The sequence below is a fragment of the Epinephelus fuscoguttatus genome, linkage group LG14, assembly GCF_011397635.1.
Source record: "Epinephelus fuscoguttatus linkage group LG14, E.fuscoguttatus.final_Chr_v1".
Taxonomy (NCBI): Eukaryota; Metazoa; Chordata; class Actinopteri; order Perciformes; family Serranidae; genus Epinephelus; species Epinephelus fuscoguttatus.
In genome coordinates, this window is record NC_064765.1 from 26687112 (window position 1) to 26700164 (window position 13053).

The 13053-nt window shown below is 40.9% G+C and overlaps 1 protein-coding gene across 1 annotated transcript; it reads right to left on the minus strand.

Annotated features, from left to right (window-relative positions):
- Nucleotides 1–1790: 1790 nt before the first annotated feature.
- qpct (glutaminyl-peptide cyclotransferase) lies at nt 1791–11822 on the minus strand. Its single transcript, XM_049596544.1, has 7 exons — nt 11600–11822; nt 9308–9454; nt 7812–8093; nt 5450–5617; nt 4732–4831; nt 3248–3364; nt 1791–3156 (listed from the first exon to the last, which is right to left on the minus strand). The coding sequence occupies exons 1-7, from the start codon at nt 11723–11725 to the stop codon at nt 2975–2977; spliced, it is 1122 nt and encodes a 373-aa protein (XP_049452501.1). The 5' UTR covers nt 11726–11822; the 3' UTR covers nt 1791–2974.
- Between the last annotated feature and the right edge of the window lie 1231 nt (nt 11823–13053).

A 13053-nucleotide genomic window follows, 5' to 3' on the forward strand; every position in this document is an offset into this window, starting at 1 on the left:
TTTAGTCCACGGAAGTGGCAGTTTACGGCGAGCACATGAACGTAGCGCATGATGTTGGTAGTTTCTGTGTGTTCACCGCCCTCATTTGAAACTGGAGGCGTGTACAAAACATACAATGTGCTGCCCAGTTTGTATTTTGTTGCTCCTGAAGAAAAAAAATATGCAAGAATACATATTACGCTGTAAGTATACAGGATAAGCTGATTCAAATGGCACTGTCTGCACAGTTAAATGGCAATGCATGATTTTGCACAATCTTATTTGTCTTAATTCATAGCTAATAGCACACTTGCAATTCCTCTCTGACATGACATTAACTCATTAGTGTGATAATAGCTTTTTTCAGTCATATGTAAACTGACCAAGATATTATATGCCAGTAAAACATTAGAAGCAGCAGAGACTTTGTCTTTAAACGAAACTGAATGTGACTCACTGCTGCTCTCTGCTGGTAATGTTTGCAAGTCATGTAGAAGCAGGCTGGGGCAACATCCAGCTGTTAGACCAAAGATTAGAAGGCACATCAGGTAGAGTATTAGGGAATATCAAAATTAAAAAAGGACCACCAAAGTTGAAAGAGTTAGGGGTTCTTTTGATGTATTGCTATTATACACATCATGTGTTGGAGCTCCTTTGGTTATGTAAAGTTTTCAATTAGATTTACCATTATGGTTTGTGACACTGAGTAACCTTTCCTGGCTTATTGTTTCATTAACAATCTAAAACACACCTTGCATGAGAGAGTCCCAGCTTTTCCCATCACCCCATTACTATACAGCTGGAAGCTGTTGCACATTCTGCACTGTAATCAGCTGCAGATTAAAGCTCGGCTGTTATTAAACCTGGGCACGGATCACTTTGCTGACAGGTAGAAAATACTGGAAGCCCCAATACTGTGCTATACAACTATTTGTTCTGCTTCTCTTCTTCTTCTGTTCCAACATGCTGGTTTCTTTGCTGGTGGACTGAGCCAAGATATATTATAAATAAAAGTATTGTCTTTAGATTAAAGTTAATTAAGGACATTTCTTCACTGTAGCTTAACCGAGTAATGTGGTAATGACTGACGGGTGGAATGCCGGAGGTAAGCTTTCAAAGAAAACCTAACAGGAAAGTAGTGAAAATGAGCTTGATTAGCCCACAGAGCAAAATAAGTAAAGGTATCTCTATAAAACACTGCAGGTAACACCAGAGCAAACATTAAAACACACAGTTTTCTCAACTTTTTTGGAGAGTGTGTGGAAAATACAACCCATTCGACTCTTAGGTGACTAATGCCCCTTGAAGCATTTACTTTTAATCTCCTCCAAGACAAGATATACTGTACAGTATGTTTGTGTACGTTGTTGCCAGGCATCACAAACATTTCTGACTGCGGCAAATGGGAGTCAGAGTCATGTTAAGTTCTCATGGGAGTGGGCTGGATTGAAGGGGATCTGGGTGGTGTGGAATTCAGGGGAGGTCCTCCCTGATAGGATTAAGTGAATCATGGGATTGCTGTGAAGGTGAGGTGGAGGGATGGAAGTGGTGTACAGTCTGTTGAGGAGGAGAGGGCCCAAGCTTTAAGGCTGAGAGAGAGGGAAAAAGGCCTGAGTATCAGATTGAAAACTGGAAGAGCGGTATTGGCTATTGTTGTCGCTTTAGGCTAGAGTTACAGATAAAGTTAACACTTCCTCATACAAAAGGTCACTTTAGATAATCTCAACGACCAAGCATCAGTGCAACTTCTTTATACACAGCTCCTAAAAGTAAAATAAAGACTCACAAAGATAAGCAAATGCTGCGTGATATCGTTTGTAATCTGAATCAACATTTATTCCAGCTTCAAAATACAGGAAGTCCAGTTTTAGCACTGTATATTATTCTGGGATCTACATAAAGGTCAGGCTAATAATTTCGTATCAACAAAGGTAGGCACGTGAAACATCAGCACAGGAAGTTGTCCACTTCACTATCTAAGATGACAGGATATGAACAGATTGTTGATATAATACAAATAAACCCACTTCCTGCCCCTTACAGGTTTGCTCTGAACACATGTACTGTAGAAGAGGAAATGTCACACACAGTTTGTGTGCTAGCTTGTAGCTAAAAGACACAGTTTGACACAATTTCATGTGTATCGCCAGATACCCTGCCCCATGTGTGTGGCCATATATATTTATATATTTATCACACAGCATAACAACATCAGAGATCCTGCATGTTATCTGTTATGACTATAAGCAAGGGCGTATAATTAATTTCAACATGGGGGGAGACACATATATGAAATGCAGGATTTGGGCGACAGACACTTGATTTCCTGCATTCTGGTGATTTTCTTTGCAGCAATTTGTGCTGTAAATGTCTTTAATTTTGTCAAAAGAAATCCCCCACCCCCAAATCAACACCTGTGACTACAAGCACATGTTTTCAGGCCACAGCTGTGCAAAAACAACTCATAATGAAACTATCACCACCTTTGGGCTCGCAACACATTCATGTATTTTAATGTTGCAGGGTGGAGTCTGTAATATAAAAGGTTTCATAGCACTGTTCTTTCTCCATCTCTTCAGGGCACCAGATCCTAGACATTAGCATTGACACAAAGATGCACCCTCACTGTGTAAAGAAGGGCTTTCGGCTGATATAAAGAGAGCAGTGTAGTAACAGACACACAGAGGATCCTGTGTGCTGATCTTGTTGCTGGGGACTTGAAGGAAAGATGAAGCTTATAAATCACTATACGTTCAGACAAAGACTTTAATGTAGATGACATTGACATGTTCTCTATGTAAAATGTTTTCGGCAGCTGGCTCCCATCTAATATGCAGAACTGAATCCTTGATCTTAGGGTCAAATAATGCATATTGTTGGGGTTTGAACAGCATTAAATGGAATGTATCCCTCTGTATAAAATAACAGCTGAAGATCTTTACTACAGTGAACATTAAAAGAATAAAAGTTGTTGAAGTGATAGTGCTAGTTTAACTTATGGGGCATTTTGTGGGGTTGAAGGGACAGTAGGTCTGGCGTTGAGGTACTCCAGAACAAAAATCTGCAGGATCTTGTTGAGGTTCTGGATGGTGGAGCGGTCCAGGTTCTGCTCATTGTCATCAAACGTGTGCCACACGGATGGAAAGGGGGAGGGTATAAGGTGGAGGACGCGTACACCTGACAGAGAAGCACAGGGTGAAGATGACCAAAAAGAGCTACACAACATATATATCATATTTGCTGCAGATGTGCTACTTTGTGTGTTTACCTCTGTTTAGAAATGGTACATGATCATCTAGTATGTGGCCAACAGGGATATTGGGCCAGAAATATTGCACGCTGTTAGGATGATCCACCAGCTGGTTCATGGAGTGTAAACGCCTCTCTGAAGATATAAGATTGGAAACAGAGTAAAAAAAAAAAAGTGCAGCTGTTAGTTCAGGTTAAAGAAACAATAAACATCTTTATTACTTATTATTTACTATGGATTTGCTTAACCCATTTTGATTGACAGCTTTGGAAACATAAGCAAACACACCCTACAACTGTCATCACATTTTGATTCAAATGTTGGTAAATCCTGATTGGTGCACAGAACTGTCTGACATCACCTTTTTCAAACAAAGCCCCACCCACTTCAAATCACTTTTAAATCTCATACCATGAGTTCCTCTGCCGTTCATTCCTCGCTCGACTGCATATTCACAATGTCTTGCTGTCATTGTTTGAGGCTATCAATTGAGATATCAGCTCTTCTATCAGCTGATCACATGTAACCAACAGCACAGCAACACACCTTCATCGCTAGCCTTTAATCTTGCTGCTGTCTTTTTAAATATGATTGTCTTTATTGAGCATAGAGTGAGTTCAGGCTACATCAGCTGATCTCAAAAAGCCCAGTCAACTGATGGAGCAGCTGATAGATCACATGATTCCTTTCTATGCAACCAATTGGCGAATCTCATTCAGGGCGCCCTATTCAAACTGCTCTGGCCTGCCTACTGTTGCTGCTTCCTCTGCAAGCCGCTGTGCAACCCACCTCCACCCCAGCTCCTCCTTTTCATGCTGTGTCTGACTTGTCAATGTCATTTCTGTTTGTCACTGATGCTGCTCTGTTCTGTTCCTAGGGGGGTCTTTGCTGCTGCTCTCCCTGCGTTATGCTTTCCATGCAGGCGCATGGAAGGGAAGGGAGGTTTACTCTCTCTGCCTCAGGCTCTCCTCATTTGCAGGTGGAAGGGCAGAGAGGTGTGCTCTCTTTTTCTAAAGGCTTTCCACGTAGGTACACAGAGGGGCAGAGAGGTGTGCTCTCTCTGCCTTAGGCTTTCCACGTAGGAGCGTGGAGGAGGCTTTCTGCGTAGGCCCGAGGAAAGGCAGAGACGCCCCAGAACAGAGCCATGCCTCCAAATATAATACTACAAATTGAAATTAAGTTTTCTTTGACTAAAGTGTTCCTGACTGAACTGCTTTTAGTACATTCATGCTGCAGTTGTGCGGACCCTTCACCTCCCCATCACCACCTAGGCATTGCAGATTCATCAGCCTCATCAGCCTATCAGTCTCAGAACAGTCATCAGTCTAAGCACCAAAGTCTTTATGTCAAACTATCATCTCTACTTCATTAACCTGTCTATCCTAATTGAAATGACTGGTGTGGTAATGATCATTGATTAAATTGATTTATGTTTGTGACACACTTTTAAAGTAGACAGACCCACAGAGTGTTTATGATAATAGTAATAGCTGATTATTCACCAATGCTCTGCAGTCTGGAGAGCCAGTGTGTAGTGCTGGGGAACTGGTTGCCGAAGCGTGGGGTAGGAGCCCCGATCAGGTCCAACAACACAAACAGGTCCTGGAGGAGAAGAAACAAGAAACAGGAATGAGAGGGGTTGATGCTGGTGAGCTCTCATGAGAAACTCTCCACACATCCTGAAGATAAGTTCCTGACAGGGAGCCAGTTCCCATAACAATCACACCTCAGAGCCCCTGCTTTGAGGTGTGGTGGTGCAACACTCTGACATCAATGCTCCATGTGCATGCTATCTCTGCAACACACACAAATCACACCCATGTGTCTGCTCTTCAAGATACTGTCAGCTTTATCTCTGCCTGTCCACACAGGAATGCCTACATTTGTTGATAAACACTTGCACTATCTGTCCATGGTTAGGATAAAGCAACTAAATACCAATTAACGTGACATCTTGTTATCATAGCCTGTTTAATAAATCATGTTTGATATCAAGACACCCAAGCCTCCCGGATGATTGAATGCGTTCTTTGAAATATAAAACTATTTAAGAAATGTACCTCCCTTGTTAGGATGTCTGTGTGGGCTGTGTGTGTCAGAGATCAGATTGTGCTGAAATTGATGGTGGTTAGCAAAGGGACCATCCTGAGTGTGATTAAGTGATTGTGCTAATCTCGGGTGGTTTGGGCAGAAAAGAGTGAGTGAAGAACTGTGGCGTACCATGCCATGCAATTGGTTGGTGTCCGTGGCTCCTGCGGGGTGTGGGGTGGTCTCCATCTTCTGGGCCAGGTGGCGAGAGCCATAAAGAGAGTCTGCTGCGCTCCACTGGAAGAGAGCCTCCTCGCCATCAAAGAAGAGCAACTGCAGGGTCAGATCAGGACTGGAGCTCTGCATGGTAGGTAAAAAGAAGACAGTCAAGGCATTATCAGGGATTTGCTGCCCCCTAGTGGTTCTCTGATTACAGTGACACAAAAACTGTGAGGTACTTTTTATGTGGAATATTCCTTTTTATTGCTGTAACACTGCTAAAGTTTGCTTCTGTAAGGTGAAGTTTACAATTTCTTTTATGTCATCTATCAGCTACAGCACTGATTATGTGTCTACCTCCATGGCACCTAATGTATTTGCATTCAATGTGATTCCCGCAGTGACCTTTGTGACAGACAGCTGAGTCTGATAAACACGTCCCTTGGCTGACCTCTCCCTGTCACAGCCCTCATCACTGTCCACCCAGTAGACAGGGGTCTGAGCTCAACTGTGAAAGAGGAAAAGGGCAGAGGAGCAGGCTGCATGAATACTAAGTGTTTTCAGTATGAATCAACTGTTTGTGGAGAAATTAAGCATCGTTGTGGTGTCATATTTGTAATAATTCACATAAAAACAAGCACCAATAAAGATAGCTTTTGCACTTAAACTGCTGTTGTTGCCAACAATGTTGCGTTTGATTAGAAATGTTCATGGGTGTATATTAATTAGACCTAATCTGAAAAAAAAAGAAAAAAAAAATACACTTTAGATGTTGAGAATTTCCTTAGGCCCTCACCTACAAAGTGACACGCACATTTTCCTTACACAAAATGCATAAGAGATGAGGCTGGCAAAAATCTACACCTTTCCTATTGTCAACAAATTCTGTGAATGTAATAAATTGATCCTAGGCCTGTCACACTAATTCCATAATCAAGTTATTGAGGTCAGCAAAAAATGATGGAGGTCATGCCCATATGTTGTACAATCATGCCCGTTATGTTTACGTGAGTGTTTGGTGAAATAAGAATGTCACCAGCATTTTAGCCAACATGATGCCAGAATAAACAGCAGGATTTTCTCAGCCACTATAGGACTTGAACACAGCGTTGTGCCATTTTTTCACAGCGTCTAAGCCCAATACATTTTTAAAAATCTCTGCTGACATGTTTGCTGTCATTTCTGGCTGCGCTGCCTCTCTTCTTTTGTCTGTTAGAGTTTTACAGTTATGGTTGTGTGGTTTTATTTTATTCTTGTTTTATTTATGTAGGATATTTTAAGTTTTTTTCACATTCTTATTCCAATGTCTGAATATTCTTAGGAATTAAAAGTTTGTCGTTATTTTAAAGGGTGTACTTGCATCATTATGCTTTTATATTATCATTTTATAGGGGGCATAAAACCAATTATATCATTTATTGCAATTATTTCTGAGACAATATATCATCCTACAAAAGTCTTTATTGTGACAAACCTACTTGATCCTATTCACAAGCGTTTTCTGTGTAGCCGAAGCTGGATTAAGATTATTCATCTGTCACGTAGAGCTAATTTTTTGCCTGTGACATTTTTCTTCATTACCTTTAACATGGACACTGCTGTTTGATTTAAAGTCAAACACACAGGGATGTGTATTAATCCGCAGCTGAAAGTAGTCCCTGACAAATGCACTATTCACTCTGATTTGAGTTACGTTTGCTAAAAACTGCAGTGCCCTGTTGTTTTAGGAAATTACAGGTTTTTTATTTTTCAAAGAAACCGTACAATATATGTGTGACCTGTTTTTAAAAATGTATGTTTATGCACAGGACAGGTAAGCAAGATTGAAAGAACTGAGACAGACTAATGCATGATTGGTTTTGGTCATTTCATAGAATTTGTTGACAATAAGAAAAATATAGATATCACCAGCCTTATCCTTAAAACTACACTATTTTGCATTTCAACCCTAAAAATGCATTGTTACTATCACTTTCTTTCCTCTTGCTGCACTCCAACACTGATTGTTTTTCATGTATGAGTGACATTGGGAAACTCTACATAGATGCACACCTAGTTCCTGGAAGTGTCTGCAACATGTTTGGGCTTGTTTTCCCCAGCGCTTACTGCCATTGGTGTTGTTGTTGTTGTATGACTTGCCTGTGATTCATGAACTGATGTCAATGCCTCTGCCCACACTACCACAAAAACTAATACACACCCCAAAATAGCCTGAGGATCACTGAAAAGCTTATCTAACACAAAGAGTCACACACAGACAGACAGATCAGTAATGTATCGTATACCCTTTAACTTATTGTATGTTGCAGCTTTAAGTCACATGCTAGGCCACCACCTTCTGAGCTTTCAGTTCTTCATCCAGGGCTCGGGCCAGCTCCAACATCATGGCGCAGGGGACGGCGGAATCAGTGGCGCCTTGGAACTCCCTCCCGTGCCACTGTGGTGGGTAGTACTTGGAGTCGTAGTGACAGGCCAGGACCAGGCGGCGCTTGGCTGATGAGTTGAGGGTGGCGATGAGGTTTGTGAAGGGCAGGGGACCATAGGGTGTTTGTGCCACAAACTTATCCTCCGTCACCTCCCAGCCTGCTCCGAGGGAACCGAGGGTTGTCTTGATATGCTGCGAACACACACAAAGATTACCTGCTAGTAAAGAGCATTCAGCCCATACCTCACCTTATTACCACGTTACTGATGAGCTGAGCCAAGTCTGTGGCAAATACACTTGTGAAACATCTCTGATTTAGACCTGTTGCTTCCAGTTTTTCAGGAATAAAACAGCGCTTTAAGATGTATTTCCTAACTACTTAGTTGCCATGACATTGCCTATAAAAAAGCATTTTCCATGAGGTAAAAGTAACAGGATTTAGACATTTTTCTTTCCATTTAATATAAAACATGCGTATGTCATGAGGGAACTGCCCATTGTTTCAAGGGCCTATTGTTCTGAAACCCCACCAGTCTGAAAAAAAGTCCCATTGGACTTAAAGCCTATTTGCCCGTCAGCCTGTTATCTATTGATGGATTACTGAACAGGCATTCCGGGCCCAAACCCAGATGCCAAAATTGTCAGGGGCCCCCCTGGCCTTCACCCGCCAAATGTCATCCAAAGAGACGTACCAAACAGACAGAGACTATGAGAGCTATGAAAAACCACAAAATAGCTGCAAAGAGACACTTAGAGATTCACAATGTCTACGAAAAGGGTCAAAACAACCACAAAGTGACTCAAAACCACAAAAAAAGAGTAACAATGAAGTCTGTGTGTCTTGATCCTGTGGAGTAGAGGTGGTGGGGCCCTCTTGCATGTCTGTGCCCATGGGCCCATTGTCGCATAATCCGCCCATGCTGTCATCCTGAAAACAAATGCCCACTGCTCCGAAAATACACACTATCCTTACATTTAGAAAGATTTATGGCTGCAATCAACAACCCGACATGATGCAACAAGTAAATGACAAAATTAGCTCGTAACTGCTCTGATTTGATGCTCCTATCAACAGGATGACATCATTTGTCTGTGCCCTCCAGAACCATTACAAACCACTGGCTTTAATTAGGATAGGTTTAAGCACAAAACCGATTTGGTTAGGTTTAGAGAAAGGTCATAGTTTGGCTCAAAAATATGCACTTAGTTAAGGTTAGGGCAGCTTAAAATAATGGCAAAGATCCCTGGTTCTACCTGCAGGGAGAGTGTGGATTTTCGGAGCAATGGGCATTTGTTTTCAGGATAATAGGCTGTCAGACAAATAGGCAGCTGATCCAATGGACATTTTACGGACTACTGGGGTTTGGTAGTAACGTGATGATATGTTATCCCGCAAATAAACTCACCTCCTGAACGGCCTGGCTGCCGGCAGAACCTGGGTACCTGGTGACCAGCAGTGGTGTCAGGTCCCTCTGCCACATCTGCTCCAGGTCAGTGTGAGACAGGGCAGTGCTGATCTCATCTTGTGTTAGAGTGAGAGCTCGGTGGTGGAGCTGAACAGAACCAGAGGAAACAAACAAGATTAAATAAAATGGATGAGAAATAGCACTGGGTTTAATGGGATACCAAGGGAGGAATTAAGTGTGTTCAGAAAGGTCAGATCATTGTTATCTGTCTGTTAAGGCAGTGTTGTGTGTGGGACATAGAGCATTATGAGGAAATACTGACTTTTACACTTGACATACTTGACTATTACAGATGGACGGCTTCTTAGTATAAGAATAGGGAAGTCTTTTTCATGATGCATTTCAACTGAGCAACAATGTGGATGACACATTACACAGATACACTGATTTTAGTGTGTCATAACAACCACTCTCTAGATGTGCCAACAGGAGATTTTTTCCCCTATGTCAGCATTTACGTTGCTATGGACATCTGAAGAGAATACCAATCCAAAAAAGGATTTTCAATATGTATCACTACCAACACAAAAACACACAAAGGAGACACAATATGATCTTGTGGTAAGGTTGATCCAAACATTGTGTTAGAGCCTACATGAGCTGTGAAGTAAGTAACACATGGACCAATTAGACCACTGTGAATAGACATTGATTGAATGGCTTCAGGGCTACTTTAGAAAAGCTAGAGTCTGTTGAACAAAGAGGCAGACAAGTGAAGATTGCTTGTTAACATGCTTACACTATTCTCGGAAATCCACGTGATATTTTAAGAAAGGACATCAACCACTGTGTGTAATTTAAGGAACGCAATGTGGATTTGGAGTCAGGTTTCAACCCTTCGCTTCAATGCCCGCTCGATTACAGCTATAGGTTAAAAAAACATATTGATTATTCAATCCCGTGGCTCTTTTTCATTTGGTCTCAAAGTTCACCTGCTGAGCACCATGGTTGTCCTGGAAACAAACTGAACCGAGAGGGAAGGACAGAGAGCAGGAGGGAAAGAGCCGATGGGTAATACCAGAGCAAAAGCCTGCTTGCGTGTATCATACTCTCCAGTAATAGGCCCTGTGGGTAGGTCTTAATTGGCAATGTAGAACTGATATTGCCAGTTGTTTTAATTAGCATTAATCAAATGTTTGGTCTTTTAAGTGTTAGAAAATAGTGAAAAATGTACATCACATATACCCACAGCCCAGGGCGACGTCTCCAAACTGCATGTTTCGTCTGACCGGCAGTCTACAACCCAAAGATTTTCAACTCACAATGACATAAAACGGCACATCAACACATTTGAGAAACCGCAACCAGCACATTTTTGTCATTTTTGCTTGATACGTCATGTAAGTCTTCAGACTTTTCTGGGAAATCACAGCGGACATTTGTTTTTCCTCTTAACTGTCCCAGACGATAGGAAGGCCACATTCCTTAACACTGTCCACTATGATCATAGCATAAACATTCACTTAACAAAACCTGTTCAGGGTACGAGTTTGGCCCAAACGCACTGAGTCTAATTACAGAGTGGCACACACTGCAAAATATATAATCATGTGGTCACATATGCTGAACATAGTTATCCAAAGTGCGAGGGCTCACTGAGTTCAGAGAGGGTTAAAAGGGGGTCCACTTAAGGTCTATAAATACCAAGACCTGCAATTGGAGGATCAATGACGATGACTGTGCTGCCATAGCAACTAGGCAAAGAGGAGAGGAGAAGAAGAGCATAAATGAGGGACATGAATGGCCAGGCATACCCAGGTGCTTCTCAGGAGAATTACACAACAGTGCTGGGAAACAGACCACAGGACTGCTGGAATATCATGAATGCATACATATGATTTATATATCAGAACAGAATTTGGGAACATATGGTTTTCTCTTTTTCACAATGAAAAGTCTAACCACAAGGAGATAAAGGGAACACATGCACACACAGAGACAAAATATATAGAAACTAGGAGTGAGTATTTGTTCATATAATTTAACCAAACAATTCAGTATGTTACGTTTAGGTGTTTCAAGTGACCAAAAAAGTAAACAAGATATTTGGAGCATTCATTTGTACCTTGTCAAAAGTAGCTACATGACAATAAAACTGTAAAAATGCTGCACGTGTCAAGTTTTTAAAATAGTTTCACTTTTGGAGACGTTTTTAGGTGTCTGTATACCATCCTGGAACTGGCAACAAGACACTAAAATGTAAATATATGCTCTTAATTCATTTTTTGTTACCTTTTCTTGTGTCCAGGGGATTCCATCGCTGCAGCAGATGAATGTCAGCCAGATGGCCGCAGTGTAAAACAAACGCATTTTGGAGGGACCTCGCTCAGCCATCGTTGTTGTCGCTCCTCTCCACATTCCTGTCTCTCCCCCTGTGAAAGCTTACAGATCATGTGAAAAGCAGGAGGGAGGACTCGAGGCTCTCTAACCCTCAGCGCGTCACTGTACTGCTATGCACGTGTGTGTGCGTCTGTGTGTAGCCTACGTGTGTGCGCGCTTCATCCAATCCCAGGAACCACACGGGTATGACACAGTGACCCCATAATTGCTCGTTTTGAACAACAGTCCAACACACTGCATGCCGTCATAGGTCACAAGACATAACCCAGCTGGACCCATTATGTCTTCTCATTACTGGTCAGCGTTGTTATTTATGCAGGAACTTATTGAGAATTGGGACAAATCATGTCCTGCCAAAATAAGCCTTAGAATTATGACTTATTAACACACTAATTCCATTTCTGGGGTGAAACATTATTTTTAGTAGCTATGTAAGATAAATATGATTAATAAAATATTTTAATCTGTTTTCTTTTATTTTTGTTTTACTTCTTAATTGTCCCTTGCAAGGAAACACCTTTTTTCGAGAAAGTAATTCACAGCTTTGTATGTGTGTGTTTAAAGCCTTCAAAATGTGAAACCAACAGTATGCACTGAAAACATAAACATAAAAAAGGTACAGCTACAGTCATCTTTGTTTTAAAATATATTTTTTGTGAAAACGTTTGCCCTTTAAAGATGTGTCCTAGATTTTTGTCAGCTCCTTCAGACTTCTGAAAACATCATTTAATCAGGCATAAAGGGGTTATACTGAGGACTCCTGTCTCACTTCCTGGTTTTCAACAAAGAAAACAGACAATACTGCGCAGGTACTGTTAAGCCTCCTACTTCTTGATAAATTTATAAAATAATATTGCTAAGATAATATTTTATATAGCCCTTCTAAATCAAAATCAAACAGGAATTATGGTTTAAAAATTAGTATTTTGATTATCATTAAGAGAACTCTCAAACCTCAAAATAGATAAATAAACAAATCAGTAAATAAAAAAGTAGAAAAAAATAAATGTTAATATCTTAAAAAAAAATAAAAATGACTATTCACTGCGACTGCTGTGAAATTAATAAATATATAACTTTTTTTCCAACTCAATAATACGTCAACTCTCCAGCTCTGTCAGATCTTACGTCTGACATCCATTATGGAAGCTGTTAAAGAATAAATTAAATCACTGGGAGCTTGACCCATTACGAGGTTTTATAATCAAGACTTTGATCTTTTAAAATATAATTTCCAATCATAATTGAATAGTAAAAATTAGAGTGATACAGGAAGTCATGTTTTGCTTAGATCTCTGTGTAGTAAACAAAAGCTTTAAGGAGTAAGGCTTGGAGTATTTTTTTTT

Coding starts and splice junctions, on each gene's coding strand:
- qpct (XM_049596544.1), bottom strand. CDS start 11,725: ATGTGGAGAGGAGCGACAACAACGATGGCTGAGCGAGGTCCCTCCAAA. Junction 8,094..9,307: donor GCAGCCAGGCCGTTCAGGAG/GTGAGTTTATTT, acceptor GTGTGTTCGCAG/CATATCAAGACAACCCTCGG. Junction 5,618..7,811: donor AAGAACTGAAAGCTCAGAAG/GTGGTGGCCTAG, acceptor CCTACCATGCAG/AGCTCCAGTCCTGATCTGAC.